This window comes from Physella acuta, unplaced genomic scaffold, assembly GCF_028476545.2.
Source record: "Physella acuta isolate Inbredline_101_S28 unplaced genomic scaffold, ASM2847654v3 ptg000279l, whole genome shotgun sequence".
NCBI classification, from domain to species: Eukaryota; Metazoa; Mollusca; class Gastropoda; family Physidae; genus Physella; species Physella acuta.
The window spans coordinates 136,946-160,106 of NW_026731798.1; the positions used below are offsets into that span (position 1 = coordinate 136,946).

Genomic DNA, 23,161 nt, shown 5'->3' on the forward strand with positions numbered 1-23,161 from the left:
CACACAGCTTTTATACACACATTCGGGCTAATCTATATATATAATTCTCTTCTTCGAGCCGTTAGAAAACAAGCTGCAAACGCTCTCCCTACCTCCCCACCCCTACATGGTTTTAGTGAGCTGTGTTCACTCTAAATGTTTACAAGCAGAGCCAACGATTTTAAACGTAGGGGGGGGGGGGGGGAGGGAAGGAAGGGGGGGTTATGGTCCTTAACGAGCTACTTATAGTGTTTTAAAGAAATATTTTCAGTGTCAGCGTTGGTGCTGTCGAATTCACAAATTATGAATTATTGAAAATTAGAAACAACTAAATAGCGGCGTATGTTATGCCGCGGGCCGGCTCGTACTACATAACACACAAGAATAACTCAACTCACAGACGCACTGGGCACGATTTCAGGGGTTTTCTTGCCTGACTAACAAATGACCCGTACATCTGCCTCTAATAATAATGTCAATTACATCTCAAATGTCAGCTATGTTTCAAATGTCAAATCTGTCTCTACAATACCCAGAGGCGTAGCGAGAGGGGGTATACATGTCCCCGGGCGCCGACCTTCGGGGGTGCCAAAATGGGTTGGAAAAACAAATTAAAACCTTAATATGAAGGGGGTGGTGCAAATTGAAAGTTTGAGGGGGGTGCAAATTGAAAAATGAAAGGTTGTTCCCGAAGGAGGCGCCAAATAGAAAGTTTGACCCCGGGCGCCGGGAAGGGTCGCTACGCCTCTGACAATACCGTCCAATCTTCCCCTGTAATGACGTCAAATACCCCCCCCCCCCCCACTTCTCAGCCCACCATCAGCATCTTCGACAAGGTGAGCACCGTGAAGGAGGGCACCGACGTCAACGTCATCCTCTCAGAGATCACGTGCAGCGACCCGGACGGGGACCAGACGACAACGGCCGTCAAGTCTATGGTGCCGTCCACACCCTGCAGCAAGTGCTTTGAGGTCTTAGACTGTCTTCCTAGTGAGTTGTCTGTTTCATCAAATTATTTATGTTAACCGTATCGTTTATCCAGTTTGTTTCATCAAATCATGTATGTTAACCGTAACGTTTACCCAGCTTGTTTCAATATACAATACATCACATCATGTTTTTTATTGATCTTAATGATTTTTTTTATTGCATTCATAATTGCTTAACGAAAAGTAAGTGTTTATTTTATTTATGCGTGTATTGTGTTTTACGGATAATAATAGGATGTGATATCTTTAGTGGAGTTGGCAATCGTCGCTTACTCATGATAAAAAACATTTCTTTAACCGTTTTCTTATGTTGTTAGTGTTTAATTTGAAATTATTGAAGCCTGTTCGAAAGAAAAGAAAAACAACACAACTATAAAAAGAAATAGTATGTTGATCTTCGATATTGCTAGTCATTTTGTTTCTAGACTTGAACACAAGTAATATCAACTTAATGAGTTAAAAATCCTATCAACGTAATTAGTTATAAATTGCGAATTGTCATTGACACATTAACAATCGTTGCATTAATTAAACCCACATTAATATCATCTTAATTAACAACAAATACTATCAACGTAGTTAATTAAAACTGAATTATCACTGACACCTGTAATTAGCAGTATGTAATTAATTAACTTCCAGACGAATGCCTGCAGTATCGTGCAGGTGTTGGTACACTGGCCATTAATGTAATTAACGTAATTAATTAACTTCTAGACGAATGTCTGCAGTACCGTGCAGGTGTCGGTAAACTGGCCATTAATGTAATTAATTAACTGAATTAATTAACTTGCAGACGAATGCCTGCAGTACCGTGCATGTGTCGGTAAACTGGCCATTAATGTAATTAATTAACTGAATTAATTAACTTGCAGACGAATGCCTGCAGTACCGTGCAGGTGTCGGTAAACTGGCCATTAATGTAATTAATTTAATTAATTAATTAACTTCCAGACGAATGCCTGCAGTACCGTGCATGTGTTGATACACTGGTCATAAATGTAATTAATTAACTTAATTAATTAACTTCCAGACGAATGCCTGCAGTACCGTGCAGGTGTTGGTACCCTAGACGCCACAGTGGCCCAGTCCTACCTGCTCAACGTCACGTGCTCCGACAACAAAGAGGCCCCAGCCTATGAGATCATCGAAATCAAGGTCATACCCAACGAGCCGCCATACTTTGACCCAGACTTTCTGTTCGGTAAAATGTTTGATCATATTTAAAAAAAAAATTACATTGTAATAATTGTATTGCTCAGAAACTACCATTATAGTTAAAAGCAGTAGCGTAGGCGGGGGGGGGGGGGGGGGTTAGGGGGGTCATAACCCCCCCATAGACCCCTCGGTATATATATAAGGTATGATGGGTGGGGTGCAAATCAAAAGTTTGATGGGGGGGGGGGGAGAAAATCGAAAGTTTGATGGGGGGGGAGCAAATCGAAAGTTTGAGGGGGGGGGGGGGTGCTAATCGAAAGTTTGGGGGGGGGGGGGGGTGCAAATCGAAAGTTTGTCCCCGGGTAAAAAAATGTAACCCCCCCCCCCCGATCCTGGCTACGCCACTGGTTAAAAGGAATCTATTTAATTAATATCCCTGTTATCAAATTATAGTATGCTTTTTAAAGATGCTCCACAACAAAAGTTATTTTTAGCTTATTGATTTTCATCAATATTTGGACCATGTACACAATTTGTTAATTGTATAAATACTTATATTTAACCACGGCTTAGTTTATCTTGATACATCAATCCTATTCGTTTTAAATTTATTTTCCGTTTTTTTTTCAAAATACTAATATCCTCGTATCGGTGCTTCTTTCAGACATCTCTTCGGACACTGCCACGCCCCATATGCAGTGTTTTTTCCAGACTTTTTTTCTCCGGAGGGGCACTTGAAATTTTTGAGTAGGGGGGGGGGGACACTGTTAAAAGTATATATTTTCTATATAAACTCCATTTCGTTCGGAGGGGGGAGGGCGGAAGACTCTCTTATGGGGGGTAGGGGGTGGGGGCGCTTATCCACTGCCTCCTGGGACGAAATAGAAACAATGTATATTTAATATAGAAAAATACTTTTAATAGTCCCGCCACCCCTACCCCCTCCCCCTACAGACAGAGGCGTAGCGACCCTTCCCGACGCCCGGGGACATACTTTCAATTTGGCGCCCCCGTCGGGAGCAAATTTTCGATTTGCACCCCCCCCCCCCCCTCGAACTTTTCATTTGCACCCCCCCCCCCCTCAAACTTTCGATTTGCACCCCCCCTCGAACTTTCAATTTGGCGCCCCCCCCTAAGGTCGGCGCCCGGGGACATATGCCCCCCGCCCCCCCCCCCCCCCCCTCGCTACGCCTCTGCCTACAGAAGCTTCAACAGCAGCTCCGGAGAAGAATGTCTGAAAAAAAACCCTGCCTGTTTTTACCAAAACATTGAGCTAAATCTTCTAACTCTAGTCTTTACACTTCCTGTTCAGTGGCCAACATTATAGACATTCATCTCCATCATCTAACTCTAGTCCTTACATTCATCTCCATCATCTAACTCTAGTCCTTACACTTCTTGTTCAGTTGCCAACACCATCGATGCGTCAGTGACGTCAGGCAGTGTGCTCTATGACGTCGACGTCAAGGACGCAGAAAATGACGACATCAAGTACACACTCAAAGTCAAACCCACGTCATCGTCAAGTAATTATGCAATCAACCAATGTAAGCAGCTTGTTATTTTATTTGTTTTCGTAAAGGTATGCATGTATTTATATAATACTGTATCAGCTGTTGATGTATTGTAAATGAACGTTGATGCAAATTTCATTTACCATGTATATTGTAACGAGGCTTAGTATGCTATAACCAACACACAGAATATTTTTAAAAATTGTATACGTAACTTTGCTTGCTTTATAACTTAATACATATTAAATAAACTTGGTATAATGTTTTAAAAAAACACAAATATATTGTAAAAGTCATGATAAAATATAACAACCCTAAATATGATGAAACAAAACCTGATATATTGCAACAAAACTTCAGATATATTAACACGTGATTTACAGTAAGAATGCTAAACTGTGCATCAAACAAATAAATCTTTACAGTAAAAAAAACAATCCATCACAGTGACTATATATTAAATCAGGTGCCAGAATTTCATACATATAACTATACTATAAGTAGGCCTATAACATAAACATAATAACAAAACTTGATAAAGTCTTTATCAAGTTTAACGATGTAGTAAAACATCAAGTTTTTTTTTTCCGGCAGTTACCGGAGAGATCCGAGCACTGATCGACATGAAGCAGGAGTGTCGGAATGACGTCACGTTTGAGGTGACCATCAACGACGGCAAAAACACGGTGGGGCCACTGGTCATTGACAACGTCATCACCAGTAAGTGGGTCAGTGGGTCGTTATGTGTTGTGGGTGTGTCGGGTAACATTTTTGTCGGTGAGTCGGGTAAGGTTTTGTTGGTGTGTCCGGGTAAGGTTTTGTTGGTGTGTCGGGTAAGGTTTGGTTGGTGTGTCGGGTAAGGTTTGGTTGGTGTGTCGGGTAACTTTTTTGTCGGTGTGTCGGGTAAAGTTTTGTTGGTGTGTCGGGTAACATTTTTGTCGGTGTGTCGGGAAAAGTTTTGTCGGTGTGTCGGGTAACTTTTTTGTCGGTGTGTCGGGAAAAGTTTTGTCGGTGTGTCGGGTAAAGTTTTGTTGGTGTGTCGGGTAACATTTTTGTCGGTGTGTCGGGAAAAGTTTTGTCGGTGTGTCGGGTAAAGTTTTGTTGGTGTGTCGGGTAACATTTTTGTCGGTGTGTCGGGAAAAGTTTTGTCGGTGTGTCGGGTAACTTTTTTGTCGGTGTGTCGGGTAAAGTTTTGTTGGTGTGTCGGGTAACATTTTTGTCGGTGTGTCGGGAAAAGTTTTGTCGGTGTGTCGGGTAACTTTTTTGTCGGTGTGTCGGGTAAAGTTTTGTCAGTATGTAGGTAAAGTTTTGTCGGTGTGTCGGGTAACTTTTTTGTCGGTGTGTCGGGTAAAGTTTTGTCGGTGTGTAGGGTAAAGTTTTGTCGGTGTGTAGGATAAAGTTTTGTCAGTGTGTAGGATAAAGTTTTGTCAGTGTGTAGGATAAAGTTTTGTCAGTGTGTAGGATAAAGTTTTGTCAGTGTGTAGGATAAAGTTTTGTCAATGTGTAGGATAAAGTTTTGTCAGTGTGTAGGATAAAGTTTTGTCAGTGTGTAGGATAAAGTTTTGTCAGTGTGTAGGTTAAAGTTTAGTCAGTGTGTAGGATAAAGTTTTGTCAGTGTGTATGATAAAGTTTTGTCAGTGTGTAGGATAAAGTTTTGTCAGTGTGTATGATAAAGTTTTGTCAGTGTGTAGGATAAAGTTTTGTCAGTGTGTAGGATAAAGTTTTGTCAGTGTGTAGGATAAAGTTTTGTCAGTGTGTAGGATAAAGTTTTGTCAGTGTGTAGGATAAAGTTTTGTCAGTGTGTAGGATAAAGTTTTGTCAGTGTGTAGGATAAAGTTTTGTCAGTGTGTAGGATAAAGTTTTGTCAGTGTGTAGGATAAAGTTTTGTCAGTGTGTAGGATAAAGTTTTGTCAGTGTGTAGGATAAAGATTTGTCAGTGTGTAGGATAAAGTTTTGTCAGTGTGTAGGATAAAGTTTTGTCAGTGTGTAGGGTAAAGTTTTGTCAGTGTGTAGGATAAAGTTTTGTCAGTGTGTAGGATAAAGTTTTGTCAGTGTGTAGGATAAAGTTTTGTCAGTGTGTAGGATAAAGTTTTGTCAGTGTGTAGGATAAAGTTTTGTCGGGTAACATTTTGTCGGGTAACGTTTTGTCGGGTAACGTTTTGTCGGGTAACGTTTTGTCGGGTAACGTTTTGTCGGGTAACATTTTGTCGGTGTGTCGGGGTAACGTTTTGTCGGGTAACATTTTGTCGGGTAACGTTTTGTCGGGTAACGTTTTGTCGGGTAACGTTTTGTCGGTGTGTCGGGGTAACGTTTTGTCGGGTAACGTTTTGTCGGGTAACGTTTTGTCGGTGTGTCGGGTAACGTTTTGTCGGGTAACGTTTTGTCGGGTAACGTTTTGTCGGTGTGTCGCGTAACGTTTTGTCGGGTAACGTTTTGTCGGGTAACGTTTTGTCGGTGTGTCGGGTAACGTTTTGTCGGGTAACGTTTTGTCGGGTAACGTTTTGTCGGTGTGTCGCGTAACGTTTTGTCCATGTGTCGGGTAACGATTAGTCAGTGTGTCGGGTAACCTTCCAACACGTCATATAAAAAAAAAATATTACTTACAGACTTAAGCAATTATGTTCACTTTTTTCTACGACGTCGCAGCGATATCCGTCACCAAATATTATTCTTTACACCCTGTAATGTGTGTATTGACATTTCAGATGCCAACACGCCCCTCCCCCCTCCCACTGTAACCGAATATATTACCTACAGGCTCAAATATGAGTGTGTACTGAAATTTTAGAAGCCAACACGCCTCCCTCCTGTAACCAAACATACGCTCTAATGTCATTATGTACTGACATTTCAGATGCCAACACGCCCCCCCCCCCCCCTTGTAACCAAACACACGCTCTAATGTCATTGTGTACTGACATTTCAGATGCCAACACCCCCCTGTAACCAAACACACGCTCTAATGTCATTGTGTACTGACATTTCAGATGCCAACACCCCCCCCCCCCTGTAACCAAACACACACTCTAATGTCATTGTGCACTGACATTTCAGATGCCAACACGCCCCCCCCCCCCCCTTGTAACCAAACATACACTCTAATGTCAGTATGTATTGACATTTCAGATGCCAACACCGCCCCTGTGGCCACCAACCTTGACAGAACCATCCAGATCCCAGAAGACGCCACTGGCACCGCATACCGGATGTTTATCCAGGACGGCAACGCCGCCGACAAGGTCACGTACACCTACATAGCCAGTAATGCGGCGGGTGTCAAGCAGTTTAATCTGGATGGTGAGTGTATAGCTAGTGGATGGATAGTGGATATTTTCCAATTTAAAACAATAACCAACTGTTTTAAATTGGAAAATAAAAGTATTTTAAAACATTCTAATAAGAAAAAAAATAAATTAAAAAAAACGGATAGTGGATAGCTAATGGGTAGTTAGTGGATGAATAGTGGGTGGTTAGTAGATAGTTAGTGCAGGGTTGGTGGGTGGTTAGTGGATAGTGGATAGTTAGTGGACGGTTGGTGGATACTTAGTGGATGGTTGGTGGATAGGTAGTGGATGGTTGGTGGGTGGTCAGTGGACGGTTGGTGGATAGGTAGTGGATGGTTGGTGGGGGGTAAGTGGATAGATAGTGGATGGTTGGTGGGGGGTAAGTGGATAGATAGTGGATGGTTGGTGGGGGGTTTATGGGTGGTTGATGGGTGGTTAGTGGATGATTAATGGATGGCAGAAGATCAGTTAGAGGTTATTGAATGGATGATAAGTGGATGTTTAGTTAAAGGTTGGTGGATAGTTAGTGGATTTTTAGTGGATTGTTAATTCTACTAGACGGATATCGATAATGGATAAAAAAATATTCAGTTGATGGTTAGTGGATAACTATTAGATAATTATTGGATGTATAGTGGATAGTTAGATAATAAAAAGTAGAAAGTTAGTGGATAGGTAGTTGATTGCTAGTGGAAATCTAGTGGATGGCTAGTGAATGGCTAGCATAGTATCAGTCTTTAGTGATTAGCCAAGGGCTAGTTAGTAGATGTTCTTTTGATTTATTCGTTTTTAGTTTTTTAAATGCTAGTCATTAGTTAATAGACGTTCAGTACTTAGTTAACGAATGGCCATAAGATAGTTTGTTGATACCCAGTAACTAGTTACACAATGTTGATTCACCTTGCAGGAACAAACCCTAACATCGACATCAAAACGGCCTTGGACTACGAAGCAGTCAGTCTACGACAGACAGATCTTGTGATTCAGGCAACGGATGGGTACTGCACGTCACCTCAGTACAACCTCCGTCTAAAGGTACCTTTTGTTATTCACACCTGGTCTGATACAGGTAGTGGCATCCAGGTGTCCTTGTGTCTTTATCTGCAGTCAGGGGGTGCTGTTATATGCATGGGTTTCTTCGGACATTATTCTCAGGGAAAAAGGGGGGAGGTGGGGGTGTTGGGGGGGGGGGGGGGGCACTTGTAACTTCCGAGCTTGGAGACACCATTTAAAGTATATATATATATATATATATATATATATATATATATATATATATATATATATATATATATATATATATATATATATATATATATATATATATATATATATATATATATATATATTTTTTTTTAAATTTATTTATTTATTTATTTTAAATGGTGTCTCCATATATATATATATATATATATATATATATATATATATATATATATATATATATATATATATATATATATATATATATATACATATGTGTGTGTGTATATGTGTGTGTATGTGTGTGTATGTATGTATATTCTCTTTGGACTAGCCCAAGAGAAGGGATGGGTGCACGGCATAAGCGTTAGTGAGATCAGTACTATCCATAGCTGAAGGTTTGAATTGTAATAAATCTGAGTATGAAAGTGCAAGTTTACAATGGTGGATCTCTGCTTTAACACCCAGGTAACTGATGTCAACGAGAAGCCCACAATCTCACCTGTGATTTCTAGGATCCAGCTGTGTGAAGGGCAGGTAAGTTACCTGCGGTGTATGTGTGTCCTTGACATTTGAATAGCAGCTGATGTCATCTGATACAACTGTGACTTGTAGCAAACGACAAATGTTACTAATGACCTAAAGATTAATTATATTATTTGTGACTAATGAATTAATTGACCAATAACACGTGCGACTAATTAAATATCTAATCAAAGATATATGTGACGAATGACATTTGAGACTAAAGTTTTAATTAAAATTTTACCAATGACCCTTGTGACTAATGTTATATATGACAGCTAATATCTCTTACTACTAACATCTAGCTATTCAAGGCACCTTACTTTAATTCGGTGTCAGTATTACCCTTCGGATGAATCACTTTCCCATATAGACTCTTATTAAATTTACATTATGCGAATGCTAATACCCATAGTAGTCAGAGATAAATCCACTTGGTTAAAATATTGTACATACATCAGTAAATAGTAATTGACCAAACCCGCACCCCCGCCCCTCCACACACACACACATATACACACACACACATCCCACGTGTCAATATTATTTTTCTGACTCAGTGGCCTAATGTCCAATTGTTACAAACAAAAATAATATATTATATTTGAATAAAGATTATTCTATTTTCAATTGAAAAAAAAACAACTGTATGCCACGTTCTTTGATTGCCATAATATTCTTTTATATAGAAATACATTTTTAAATCTATTTTTATAATGTATCCGGTACTTTTCGGTTTACAGTTAACTTGCTAAATACATTTTCATTTTAACTTTTATGTTCGATACATTTTATTTTTAAAACAACGATTACGTTACTTCAGCAAGAGTTCGATCCCGGCTACGTGTTGAGCGATCCCGACACTATCGATACCCACCGCTGGACCCTGAGCTCTAAGATGGCCAACCCCAACGGCCGGTTTGGTATCGATCCTAACACGGGAACCCTCAAAACTTTGATGGACTACGATGTTGATAAAGTGGGGAAGATGACTGCTACAGTCACATACATTGTACAGGTAGGTTGATAAAGTGGACAGTCACATTGTACAGGTAGGTTGATAGATTGGACAGTCACATATATTGTACAGGTAGATAGACACATACATATGCAGGTAAGATGATATAATACACAATCCCATACTTAGTGCATGTAGGTAGATAAAGTTGACACTCACATTGTGCAGGTAGGTTGATAGATATGACAATCAAATTCATTGTGTAGGTAGTTGATAAGGTGGACATTCACATACATTGTGCAGGTAGGTTGATAAAGTGGACAGTCACATACATTGTACAAATAAGGTGATAGAATACACAATCAGTACTTAGTGTAAGTAGGTTGATATATTAGACAGTTACATACATTATGTAGGTTGTTGATAAGGTCGGCAGCTACGTTGACATAGATCGGTCTGGTCGTTGAGTTTTACACAATGACCAGAAAACCATGAGCAGATATTGTGCGAGAGTGATAGAGATGCATCTACGTAAACTATAATATAGCTTTTTATAAAAAGGCGGCCGATTTGAGGTAGAATGGTATACGTAGATGATAAGCGTAAGCTCCATTAATTAATATTTAAACTCATCGTACATACAGGGTTCTGTATTTTAACGCTAATACATAGCAACGTACTTTAAGTAATCTGGCTGTTACGTTTCTCTTGTTGAAAGCATTGGATGAAGGGCGATTGTGTTGAACATTATTGACCCAGAATTTCTAGTTTCCTTACATATATAATGTAAATAAAATATAGTTGTAAAGTATTTTTCATGTTATATTTTATATGTAGCAAAACAAATTTCCTGTAACCCACATATACCATGTTATGACCATAGCATCATACTTAGACATTCCGTATGGTCTTTTTTATACCTGTAACATCCGGTCAGGAGGTCACACTGTATTCTCACAGGTTGAAGACAAAGGTGGACTCACAGCCACAGCATCAGTTGTGGTGACCTTCCTAGACTGTAACGACAACGCCCCTGTGTTTGTTCAGCCCGCCTACGGTCGCTCGGCCACGGACTGCACACCCGCAGGTAACCGGAGTACGGGAGGGAGGGACGGGTGTGGCTGGGGTGTAAATGGAAGTAGGGACGGGGTGGGGCTGGGGGAGAGGTTAGAGAGTGAGGGACGGGGTGGGGCTGGGGTGTATAGGGAGGGAGGGGCGGGGTGTGGCTGGGGGAGAGGTTAGAGAGTGAGGGTATGTATGTGGCTGGGGTGTATAGGGAGGGAGGGAGGGACGGGATGTGGATGGGGTGTAAATGGAAGGAGGGACGGGATGTGGCTGGGGTGTATAGGGAGGGAGGGAGGGACGGGATGTGGATGGGGTGTAAATGGAAGGAGGGACGGGATGTGGATGGGGTGTAAATGGAGGGAGGGGCGGGTGGGGCTGGGATATATAGGGTGGGAGGAGCGGGTTGTGGCAGGGGTGTATTGGGAGGGAGGGAGGGGCGGGTTGTGGCAGGGGTGTATAGGGAGGGAGGGAGGGGCGGGGTGCGCAAGGGGTGTATAGGGAGAGATAACGAGGTGGGGCTGGGATGCATAGGGAGAGAGGGATGGGGTGGGGCTGGGATATATAGGGAGGGAGGGACGGGGTGGGGCTGGGATATATAGGGTTGGAGGGGCGGGTTGTGGCAGGGGTGTATAGGGAGGGAGGGAGGGCCGGCGTGTGGATGGGGTGTATAGGGAGAAAGGGACGGGGTGGGGCTGGGATATATAGGGAGGGACGGGGTGCGTCAGGGGTGTATAGGGAGAGATAACGGGGTGGAGCTGGGATGTATAGGGAGGGAGGGACGGGGTCGGGCTTGGATGTATAGGGAGGAAGGGAGGGGTGGGGCTGGGATGTATAGGGAGGGAGGGACGGAGTGGGGCTGGAGGAGAGGTTAAAGAGTGAGGGACGGGGTGTGGATGGGGTGTATAGGGAGAGAGGGGCGAGGTGCGACTTCGGTGTATAGGGAGGTAGGGACTGGGTGTGGTTGGGATGTAAATGGAGGTAGGGACGGGGTGTGGCTGGGATGTAAATGGAGGTAGGGACGGCATGTGGCTGGGATGTAAATGGAGGTAGGGACGGGGTGTGGCTGGGGTGTAAATGGAGGTAGGGACGGGATGTGGCTGGAATGTATAGGAAGATAGGGACGGGGTGTGGCTGGGATGTAAATGGAGGTAGGGACGGGGTGTGGCTGGGGTGTAAATGGAGGTAGGGACGGGGTGTGGCTGGGGTGTAAATGGAGGTAGGGACGGGATGTGGCTGGGATGTAAAAGGAGGTAGGGACGGGGTGTGGCTGGGATGTATAGGAAGATAGGGACGGGATGTGGCTGGGGTGTAAATGGAGGTAGGGACGGGGTGTGGCTGGGATGTATAGGAAGATAGGGACGGGGTGTGGCTGGGATGTATAGGGAGATAGGGACGGGGTGTGGCTGGGGTGTAAATGGAGGTAGGGACGGGGTGTGGCTGGGATGTATAGGAAGATAGGGACGGGGTGTGGCTGGGGTGTAAATGGAGGTAGGGACGGGGTGTGGCTGGGATGTATAGGAAGATAGGGACGGGGTGTGGCTGGGGTGTAAATGGAGGTAGGGACGGGGTGTGGCTGGGGTGTAAATGGAGGTAGGGACGGGATGTGGCTGGGATGTAAATGGAGGTAGGGACGGGGTGTGGCTGGGGTGTAAATGGAGGTAGGGACGGGATGTGGCTGGGATGTATAGGAAGATAGGGACGGGGTGTGGCTGGGGTGTAAATGGAGGTAGGGACGGGGTGTGGCTGGGGTGTAAATGGAGGTAGGGACGGGGTGTGGCTGGGATGTATAGGAAGATAGGGACGGGGTGTGGCTGGGGTGTAAATGGAGGTAGGGACGGGGTGTGGCTGGGGTGTAAATGGAGGTAGGGACGGGATGTGGCTGGGATGTAAATGGAGGTAGGGACGGGGTGTGGCTGGGGTGTAAATGGAGGTAGGGACGGGATGTGGCTGGGATGTATAGGAAGATAGGGACGGGGTGTGGCTGGGGTGTAAATGGAGGTAGGAACGGGGTGTGGCTGGGATGTAAATGGAGGTAGGGACGGGATGTGGCTGGGGTGTAAATGGAGGTAGGGACGGGGTGTGGCTGGGATGTATAGGAAGATAGGGACGGGGTGTGGCTGGGGTGTAAATGGAGGTAGGGACGGGGTGTGGATGGGATGTAAATGGAGGTAGGGACGGGGTGTGGCTGGGGTGTAAATGGAGGTAGGAACGGGGTGTGGCTGGGATGTAAATGGAGGTAGGGACGGGATGTGGATGGGATGTAAATGGAGGTAGGGACGGGGTGTGGCTGGGGTGTAAATGGAGGTAGGAACGGGGTGTGGCTGGGATGTAAATGGAGGTAGGGACGGGGTGTGGCTGGGGTGTATAGGGAGATAGGGACGGGGTGTGGCTGGGGTGTAAATGGAGGTCGGGACGGGATGTGGATGGGATGTAAATGGAGGTAGGGACGGGGTGTGGCTGGGATTTAAATGGAGGTAGGGACGGGGTGTGGCTGGGGTGTAAATGGAGGTAGGGACGGGATGTGGCTGGGATGTAAATGGAGGTAGGAACGGGATGTGGCTGGGATGTATAGGAAGATAGGGACGGGGTGTGGCTGGGGTGTAAATGGAGGTAGGGACGGGATGTGGCTGGGATGTAAATGGAGGTAGGGACGGGGTGTGGCTGGGGTGTATAGGGAGATAGGGACGGGGTGTGGCTGGGGTGTAAATGGAGGTAGGGACGGGGTGTGGCTGGGATGTATAGGGAGATAGGGACGGGATGTGGCTGGGGTGTAAATGGAGGTAGGGACGGGGTGTGGCTGGGGTGTAAATGGAGGTAGGGACGGGATGTGGCTGGGATGTATAGGGAGATAGGGACGGGGTGTGGCTGGGGTGTAAATGGAGGTAGGGACGGGGTGTGGCTGGGATGTATAGGGAGATAGGGACGGGGTGTGGCTGGGGTGTAAATGGAGGTAGGGACGGGGTGTGGCTGGTGTATAAATGGAGGTAGGGACGGGGTGTGGCTGGTGTATAAATGGAGGTAGGGACGGGGTGTGGCTGGGGTGTAAATGGAGGTAGGGACGGGGTGTGGCTGGGATGTATAGGGAGATAGGGACGGGATGTGGCTGGGGTGTAAATGGAGGTAGGGACGGGGTGTGGCTGGGATGTATAGGGAGATAGGGACGGGATGTGGCTGGGTTGTATATGAAGGGAGGGGCGGGGTGGGTCTGGGATTTATAGGGTGGGACCGGTGGGGCAGGGGCTGAGATGTATAGGGTGGGAGGGACAGGTGGGGCTGGTAGTGGGGATTTAGGGAGGTAGGGACGGGGTGTGGCAGGAATGTGTAGGGAGGGACGGGGAATAGCTGGGGGAGAGTTTAGAGATTGAGGGACGGGATGTGGCTGGGGTGTTTAGGGAGGGATGAACAAACATGTAGAGAACTTAACTATGAGAGGACAATATAGAGAACGATAGATCTACCTGGTACACAATAGAACACACTTTCACACGTCTAGCATTTAGGTTACTTAATTGATTATCACGGCCTCAGCTTCACCCTTTGTAAACCCAACCCCTGATTGACCCACCCTAAGTTAACCCAACCCCTGACTGACCCATTCTAAGTTAACCCAACCCCTCCTTACATTGCCTACACAGTTACTGTGGTTGTTACGTAATATGCCATTTGCCCACCTTAAATACTGAGGCCTAGTTTCCAAAATACATACTTTTATTTTATGATGACTTGTCGCAATATTTGAATGTCTGAATATATATTTGCACAGCGTTAGAAAAAGTATTGATTTGCCTTAAATCTAATCTGTTAATTACGATCTCCACAGCACGATACAATAATGTTGTCGTTCGTGGATTTTTTAAATATTTTGTTTATTTTAACCTTAATAAAAATGAATTCCTATACGTCAGCTAGCAAGTAAAATAGAAATGTTTTAAAATATATTTATAAATTTAATAATTTTTGTCCATTATAAGTTTTCCAGATAATTTAGACAAAAAATTAATGTAGTTAATGTTGTTATATTATAATTAAATTAAATGTAAATAAAAAATCTTATTTTATAATTTGCAATGAAACAAATTGAAAGAAATTGTAAATATTTATTTGTTAAGTTTGATTTTCTGTAAGTTTAGATATTACTGGGTAAATATATGTAGGTTATTTCCCTTGGTTGTTTGTATTTTGTAACGGGGGCTGAGAGCAGTGGTTCTTAACCTTTTTGGAGGAAACAAACCCCACAAACTTCATATGCATATTCACCGAACTCTTCTAAATAGAAAACATAAAATATATTTTTCTCTTTCAAATTCAAAACATTAACGGTGTATAACCCCATTAAAATCAAAAACATAATAATTAATTCGGCGAGCGTTGTTTTTGTATTTTCCATTACCTTGCAGCTTTAAGGAAGTAGATCTAGATCTATTCTCTTTTGCGGAGCTAGACTAGTATTGCTCAACTAGGCATTGCAAATCATCCTTGTAGTCATAATCGTAGCGAGGGCGGGGCGGGCGGTGCGGACCGCACCGTGTGACAAGATTTAGAGGGGGGTGACACCATGGCAAAAAAAATGCATATTACAGAAGACACACGCTTTTTGCCAGTTCCATTATTGGTTAATTAAAGTTGAATAGAATTTTAAGCAGAAACTGACAAATATTACATGCGGATGGTGGTGAAACCAAGACGTAAACGTGCTAACGATAGAGAAAACAGTGCTACATCCAACTGTATTATTAGCAGACTAAAAATAAACATCGTTACTATTATGTATGCAGTAATTAAAGTTTATGCGCATTATGCCAAAGCAGGTCGAAACACACACACAGATATATATATATATATATATATATATATATATATATATATATATATATATAGTACACTATATAGATAATGCAAACATAGACAGCCTACCACATACATTATCCAAGTGTATTGTATATGATTGTATAATTTCCTTGAGATCTGAAATATGTTATTTGTATTTACACAATGCAAACAAAGACATCTTACCTCGTACATGATCAAAGTGTATTGTATATGATTGTATAATTTTTCTTAATAATTATGATCTAAACTATTTTGCCATGACTATTAACTATGCCGTCGTGTCCCTACTTTATCGTCTGCTCCTCCCCCACCCAGGCACCGCCCTCGCTGGCATCTCGGCCACAGACGACGACTCGTCCAGGGAACAGAACAACGTCATCTACTACGTGTGAGTCATAGTTACTTTTGTGACATGACACTGACACGACAGTGACACGATTCTTGTTTTTTTTTTTAAAGTTAGTAACAACCAGTATTTTTTCCAGACATATCTTCGGGGGTGGAGGGGGGGGGGCTAATCCCCTACCCCCCCCCCCCCCCACCCCTCGAAGATAATCTACCGCCCCCCTCCCTCCCCCGAACGAAATGGATTTATATAGAAAATATATTTTAACAGTGTCCGCCCCCTCCCCCCGAAAATTTTAAGTGCCCCCCCCCCCCCCGGAGAAAAATGTCTGGAAACACGGGCTATAACTCTTCAAAGTTGATATTATTTCGCTTTAAGGAGTACAATTTTTAATCGCATTCTGACTACTCCACAAATCTAAGGTAGCATCCACTTCTGCTTTAACGGATACAATTTTCAATCACAAGAATGCAAATCCACTGATCTAAAGCAGCATCTACTTCTGCTTTAAGGAGTACAATTTTACATTACATTATGAAAACTCCAGCCTTATAAGCCAACATCCACTTCTACCTTAGGGGGCTTAAGGTTTTTGTCACATTATGACTCCACCCATCTAATCTAGCATCCCCTTCTATATTAAACACGACTCCACCGATCTTAACTAGCACCCCCTTCTGCTTTTTGTGCTAACATTTTCTGTATTAAACATGACTCCACCCATCTAAACTAGAACCCCCTTCTGCTTTTATGGGCAACATTTTCTGTTTTAATAATGACTCCACAGATCTAAACTAGCACCCCCCTCCTTCTGTTTTTAGGGGCTAAGTTTTCTGTATTAAACATGACTCCACCCATCTAAACTAGAACCCCCTTCTGCTTTTATGGGCAACATTTTCTGTTTTAATAATGACTCCACAGATCTAAACTAGCACCCCCCTCCTTCTGTTTTTAAGGGCTAAGTTTTCTGTATTAAACATGACTCCACCCATCTAAACTAGAACCCCCTTCTGCTTTTATGGGCAACATTTTCTGTTTTAATAATGACTCCACAGATCTAAACTAGCACCCCCCTCCTTCTGTTTTTAAAGGCTAAGTTTTCTGTATTAAACATGACTCCACCCATCTAAACTAGAACCCCCTTCTGCTTTTATGGGCAACATTTTCTGTTTTAATAATGACTCCACAGATCTAAACTAGCACCCCCCTCCTTCTGTTTTTAGGGGCTAAGTTTTCTGTATTAAACATGACTCCACCCATCTAAACTAGCACCCCCTTCTGCTTTTAGGGGAAAAGATGTCTATACTAAACATGACTCCACCTATATAAACTAGTATCCACCTCCTCACCTCTCCCACCCCCACCCCCTTCTGTTTGACAGAGGCTCTGGGGGGAGTGTCAGTGTGGGTACGGGCGGGGAGATCATCGTCAACCAGGCCCTCCCCGCGGGCAGTGTCGTCACCTTCAACGCCTACGCCTACGACAAGGGTCAGACTCCGGGGCCTCTCAGGAGCGCCAACCCGGCGGTTATAAGTGTTAGGTTTACGGTGAGTTTTTATTTTGTTTGTTAGTTAAGTGTTAGGTTTACGGTGAGTTTTTAATTTGTTTGTTTGTTAAGTGTTAGGTTTACGGTAAGTTTGTGTTTGTTTGTTAAGTGTTAGGTTTACGGTGAGTTTTTAGTTAAAAGTTAAGTGTTAGGTTTACGGTGAGTTTTTAGTTAAAAGTTAAGTGTTAGGTTTACGGTGATTTTTTTAGTTAAAAGTTAAGTGTTAGGTTTACGGTGAGTTTTTAATTTGTTTGTTTGTTAAGTGTTAGGTTTACGGTAAGTTTGTGTTTGTTTGTTAAGTGTTAGGTTTACGGTGAGTTTTTAGTTAAAAGTTAAGTGTTAGGTTTACGGTGAGTTTTTTAGTTAAAAGTTAAGTGTTAGGTTTACGGTGAGTTTTTAATTTGTTTGTTTGTTAAGTGTTAGGTTTACGGTAAGTTTGTGTTTGTTTGTTAAGTGTTAGGTTTACGGTGAGTTTTTAGTTAAAAGTTAAGTGTTAGGTTTACGGTGAGTTTTTATTTTGTTTGTTTGTTAAGTGTTAGGTTTACGGTGAGTTTTTAGTTAAAAGTTAAGTGTTAGGTTTACGGTGAGTTTTTATTTTGTTTGTTTGTTAAGTGTTAGGTTTACGGTGAGTTTTTATTTTGTTTGTTTGTTAAGTGTTAGGTTTATGGTGAGTTTTTATTTTGTTTGTTTGTTAAGTGTTAGGTTTACGGTGAGTTTTTATTTTGTTTGTTTCTTAAGTGTTAGGTTTACGGTGAGTTAATAATTTGTTTGTTAAATTTTAGGTTTATGTTAATAGTTTGCTAAATGTTAAGTTTTAGGTTTATGTTGAGTTTTTGCTAAATGTTAAGCAGTTGGTTTATGGTGAGTTTTTTACTATATGTTAGATTTGGGGTTTCAAGGCAGATTTTCTTTTAAAGTTAGGTTTTTGGTTTACTTGAGTATTGTCTGAAATTTAGTTTTAGGGGAGTTAAAGCTAACTTCTAGATTAGAGGTTTAAATTTTTATTTGAAGGCTATGTTGTAGTTTTACAGTTAACTTGGCTGAAGGTTATGTTTTTGGTTTACTGTGAACTCAAGCTATCATGACCTAAGGTTTAGATATTGAGCTAGAGATTTACTATTGATTTTTAGATACACAGTGGGTGTAGGGTTAAGGCGGATTTAATGCTAAATCTTTCAGTTTAAGTTGAGTTGTAGATACATGTTAGGTTTTTGGCGTAAAGTGAGTTTTGTGACCACGTGGGCTTGTGTTTTTTTTTTTTTTTTTTTCTTTAGAAATTCGTTTATTTTATTGGTTTTGGCTTATTGCTGAGCAAGCTTGATGGAAAATTTTTGGTGTGTTTAGGGTTTTAGATTTGAATGAGTTTTAGGTTTTGGGATTTTCTTAAGCAGGTGTAGCTTGTAGTTTTGGTGGGATTTGGGATAGGTTAGGTTTAATATTGACTGCTTTATAAAAAAAAAACTATAATTATTATAGTTAATTTTATAGTGTATTTTTGTGTTTCACATTCAGTTCCCTTAGTATCAGCTTCATGCTCCCTCCCATACCGATCAACCCACACTAGTGTTATACATCGGTTAACTTTTGTATTTTTATCTCCCCATACAGCCGTGTCCCACGACAACCCCACCCGTCACTGCAGCGCCAACCCAGGCCCCGGTTGTGACAACCACGAAAGCCATAGCAACCACAGTCCTGGTCCAGAAGAAAGATGTAAGTCCAAAGTCCTGTGTATAGCTTGAGTCAATGTGGCCCAGTCACAGAACAAATAAGGCAACCCACGCGTGTTTGGTTTGAATCCTGCTCTAGATTATGTGTGGAGTTACTTGTAGAAATGTACCCTGTATCGACTTTATCAATTTCTAACTGTACCGGACGGATATTTTTATTTCGTTAATTAATTGTGTATTTTAGCTGGTAGCCTGGGATATTATATCAACTCGAGTGAATTGGTCATGTTTTTATGAATAACAGAGACAAATTTACACATTGATTTGTGTATTATTATGGGTCTATTTATAATAATCTAAAATGAAATTTAAATTTAGTTAGTCTAGCGGTAGAGAGCTCGACTGCTAACACGTAGGTCTCGAGTTCGAATCCTGGTTCAAGTCAGTAGACGGTCCCTAAGTCTTCCCAACACTGATGGGTACCTAACTCACGTTAGGGAAATTAAAAGCGGATGGGCATAGTGCTGACCACACTATCCCTTCATTTGCCGAGGTCACAGAAAAAAATGAACTTTACTTCACTTGCCCTATAGACCGTCAGGTTTGGCAGACGAACTTCACATTTTACTTAATTAATCTCTTTCTAATCCTGCACCCCCAGGACTCGAACCTACCTTGGATTATCATAGCGGCACTGCTGGGTACCTTCATGCTAGGCCTGTTGATCTACATGTTGTGGAGGTATGGAAGTCTGTGTCTTAACGCTTGCGGGAAGATCAACTGTCGGCAGAGGTGCTGTAGGCCCAGGATGGAGAGGTGAGACAGTTAGGGTTAGATTTGGATCAGAGGCGTAGCGAGGTGGGGGCGGGGGACGGGGGGGGGGGACATATGTCCCCGGGCGCCGACCATAGGGGGGGGGGGGGCGCCAAATTGAAAGTTTGAAGGGGGGGTGCTAATGAAAAGTGCGAGGAGGGGGGTTGCAAATCGAAAGTTTGTCCCCGGGCGCCGGGAAGGGTCGCTACGCCTCTGATTTGGATTAGGTTTAGTTTAGGTTTATATTAGAGTTTAGTTTAGAGATTATAGGACGGTGTGGTCGACTGGTAGAGCGTTTGGGTGTTAGCAAGAAGGTCTAGAGTTCGGATCCCGGTTCGGATTTTAGGAAGTCCATCAGTCCGCCCAGCTCTGATGAGTACCTGACTTACGTTGGTGAAAATAGAAATGTTTGTAATGGTTAGCTTTTTGGTCTAGATCCCGCTATGTCATAAAACGTGTATCCTTTCAACAATAAAAAAATCAGTATACTCGGACTCAAGATTTAATTGGCAATTATAACGTTTTGATTTATAAACGCGAATTATGAATGTATGAATATTCAATAACATCATATTTAAATATACAACAATACATCAACATGATCAAGCTCATAGACAATAAGTTACGATATTTTTCTTCTTAGAATTAGGACACCCCCCAAGATTGAAAGACGACCACCCATGCAGAAAGAATACCAGCCGCCCACTCAACCAGTGTAAGAATTGTTTCCTACATTATAGTGATACGACTTTTCACTTTCCTCTTGATGTTTACTATCTTTGACTAGAAATACAGTACATAATTTGCTAACAAGAGGAAGATCTTTTTTTTTAAAAGTTTATTTTTAATAAAAACCATATATATATATATATATATATATATATATATATATATATATATATATATATATATATATATATATATATGGTTTTTATTAAAAATAATATATAATATAATATATATATATATATATATATATATATATATATATATATATATATATATAATTTAATAAACCCACTACATACACCTTATCACATTATATATACATCTAAACCTTGATCAACTATATCTAACAGGCGCGAACCAGACCCCATTGGCCCAGGATTTTTATTTGGCTTCTGGAAAGAACGTAAGACACAGTTTATAACTACACATGCTGTGCTTTTCATGTTATTTTTTAATCTGTTTAAGACAAATGTTAAAATATGTCATAATATAATTATTCTATTATCCGCAATGCATACTTACCGCGGATTGAAAGGTATTTTCTAAATCTTGTCCATTACAAACATATAGATTTTGTAAATAAATAGATGTTTTTGGTAAAAGGGTTAGACGCAATTTTAATTAAAGACCTGTGGTACAAGGAACATTCAATAGATAGGGGGATTTGGGGATGGGATGGAGCGGAAATACGTTTAAGAGGGAAGTAGAGTTCACCTGTTTCTGCGACCTTGGTATATGAAGGGATGTTGTGGTCATCACTATGCCCAGGCGCCTTTACCCTAGCCTGAGTTGGGTGCCCATCATAGCTGGGTTAATTCAGGGTCAACTGACTTGAACAAGGATTCGAACTCGAGACTTATGAGTTAGCAGTCCAGCTCTCTACCGCTAGGCCACTGCATTCCTTTAAGAAAAAAGAGCATACGATTAATGTTTGGTTAGACTGGAATCCCAGGGGAGGAGAGGTTGAGGAGAGAGAGGAGGTTGAAGAAGGAGTTAAGGGCTGTGGGCTTACGTGGGCGGAAATAAAAAGGGCTGCCCAAAACATAGCCTGGTAAACAGCCCTATACTATTTAGTGTCCACAAAGGTACAAGTCAATGACATAAAAGATACAGTGTTAAGGATGTTATGCTGTGCCTTCACCATGCTACTTTGTAATTATACACTTATTATTTTTTATCGCTTATTTCCGTGTTTTGGTTTTATGAATCATATTGTTTAATAAATCCCTAAATAAGGTAGTTATCAATGCTCTTGACATCTGCAATAACAAAAAAATGTAAATAGTACTTTCAAAATAACAATGAAGTCCAGTACTTTAATGAATACTTGAAAGCCCGGTAATTTTAAGAGGTATTATGAGTTTTAAATCCAAATAATTTCATGAAATGTATTGGTTATTAGAAAGAATGTAGGCCTATAGTAATCAGCGCTTTTTCGAATCAAAGTTGCTAGCCTTAATTAAAATGATCACCCAATGTCTTTACATAAACAATCTCTAAACAAAACCGCATTTCTTTTCTTAACTGATGTCGACTCATCTCCTCAGGGTATCCTGACGACGATTTCAAGACCCAACCGGACAGGAAGCGTCCACCCACCCCCGGGGACATGGAGCAGCACTACCCCCACACCGTCGACCCAGTCGAGGACCCCCTCACTGAGGCTGAGGCGGCGCCCCACCCCAAGAAGAAACAGAGGTGTAGCGTCATGTAAAACGGAGTCGGCATTAACATTCTCGTGTGGAGGGTCGTCTAGTGCACTAGTTATTGTAGTGCACTGGTTCGTCTGGTGCTTTAGGTCATCTGGTGCACTAGGTCGTCATATTATGCACTGGGGCGTCTGGTGCACTGTGTCGTCTGGTGCACTGTATCGTCTGGTGCACTTGGTTATATTGTGCACTGGGTCGTTTAGTGCACTGGGTCATCTGGTTTACTCCTGTTTATACGTTGATAGCCCTCCACCCACTATTACATCCCCCACACCGACCATGTGTAACAAATGATTATCTAATATATGAGAATTTAACGTGATATTTGTGTTATTTTGAATGAAATGGGCTTGTTACGAAATTACTCTTTAGTTACAGGAATTTTTTTCTTAACATCCAATATGTAACTTCTTTATTTCCATTTTTTTAACCGCCTCAGACAGCGTTAGTTTGCCTTGCATGTTCGCTTTAGTATTACAGTTTTCATAATCGGCTTTTGAGGACTGATACAGATTTATAATAGTAATATATCAATATCGTTCATCAAATAAGAAAACGAGTAAATAAATAAGAAAGAGAACACTTTATATTATTTTATTGTTTGTAAGTTAAGATTGGTTAATAATATTTAAATATATTCTGGTAAATAATGCTACAGCTATTTTAATTCAAATTTATGATCTCTTAATAATTGAAAACTACAAAAGAAAAATAAGTGAAAATAGTATTTTTTTTTAACATTCTACCAGTATATATCAATACATGTACAGCTACTTTGTTGATGACATGGGGAGTTATCTTTCCGCATTCTTTGTTACATTCCCATAGGTTTATGTGACCACT

At 41.8% G+C, this 23,161-nt stretch overlaps 1 protein-coding gene across 1 annotated transcript; it reads left to right on the forward strand.

The window, feature by feature from the left end:
- Positions 1 to 1,768: 1,768 nt before the first annotated feature.
- On the forward strand, positions 1,769 to 22,722 carry LOC131939436 (cadherin EGF LAG seven-pass G-type receptor 2-like). Its single transcript, XM_059297725.1, has 16 exons — positions 1,769 to 1,790; positions 2,002 to 2,172; positions 3,533 to 3,673; positions 4,235 to 4,360; positions 6,767 to 6,937; positions 7,832 to 7,959; positions 8,596 to 8,664; positions 9,476 to 9,670; positions 10,448 to 10,697; positions 15,821 to 15,893; positions 17,233 to 17,398; positions 19,006 to 19,110; positions 19,729 to 19,883; positions 20,524 to 20,595; positions 20,960 to 21,012; positions 22,157 to 22,722. The coding sequence occupies exons 1-16, from the start codon at positions 1,769 to 1,771 to the stop codon at positions 22,321 to 22,323; spliced, it is 2,064 nt and encodes a 687-aa protein (XP_059153708.1). The 3' UTR covers positions 22,324 to 22,722.
- The last annotated feature ends 439 nt before the right edge of the window (positions 22,723 to 23,161 follow it).

Excerpts from the sequence above, each read along its gene's own strand:
- LOC131939436 (XM_059297725.1), top strand. The coding sequence starts at position 1,769 with ATGCCTGCAGTACCGTGCATGT. Across the intron at positions 15,894-17,232 it reads AACAACGTCATCTACTACGT|AGGCTCTGGGGGGAGTGTCA; the intron begins GTGAGTCATAGT and ends TCTGTTTGACAG. Across the intron at positions 21,013-22,156 it reads ATTTGGCTTCTGGAAAGAAC|GGTATCCTGACGACGATTTC; the intron begins GTAAGACACAGT and ends TCATCTCCTCAG.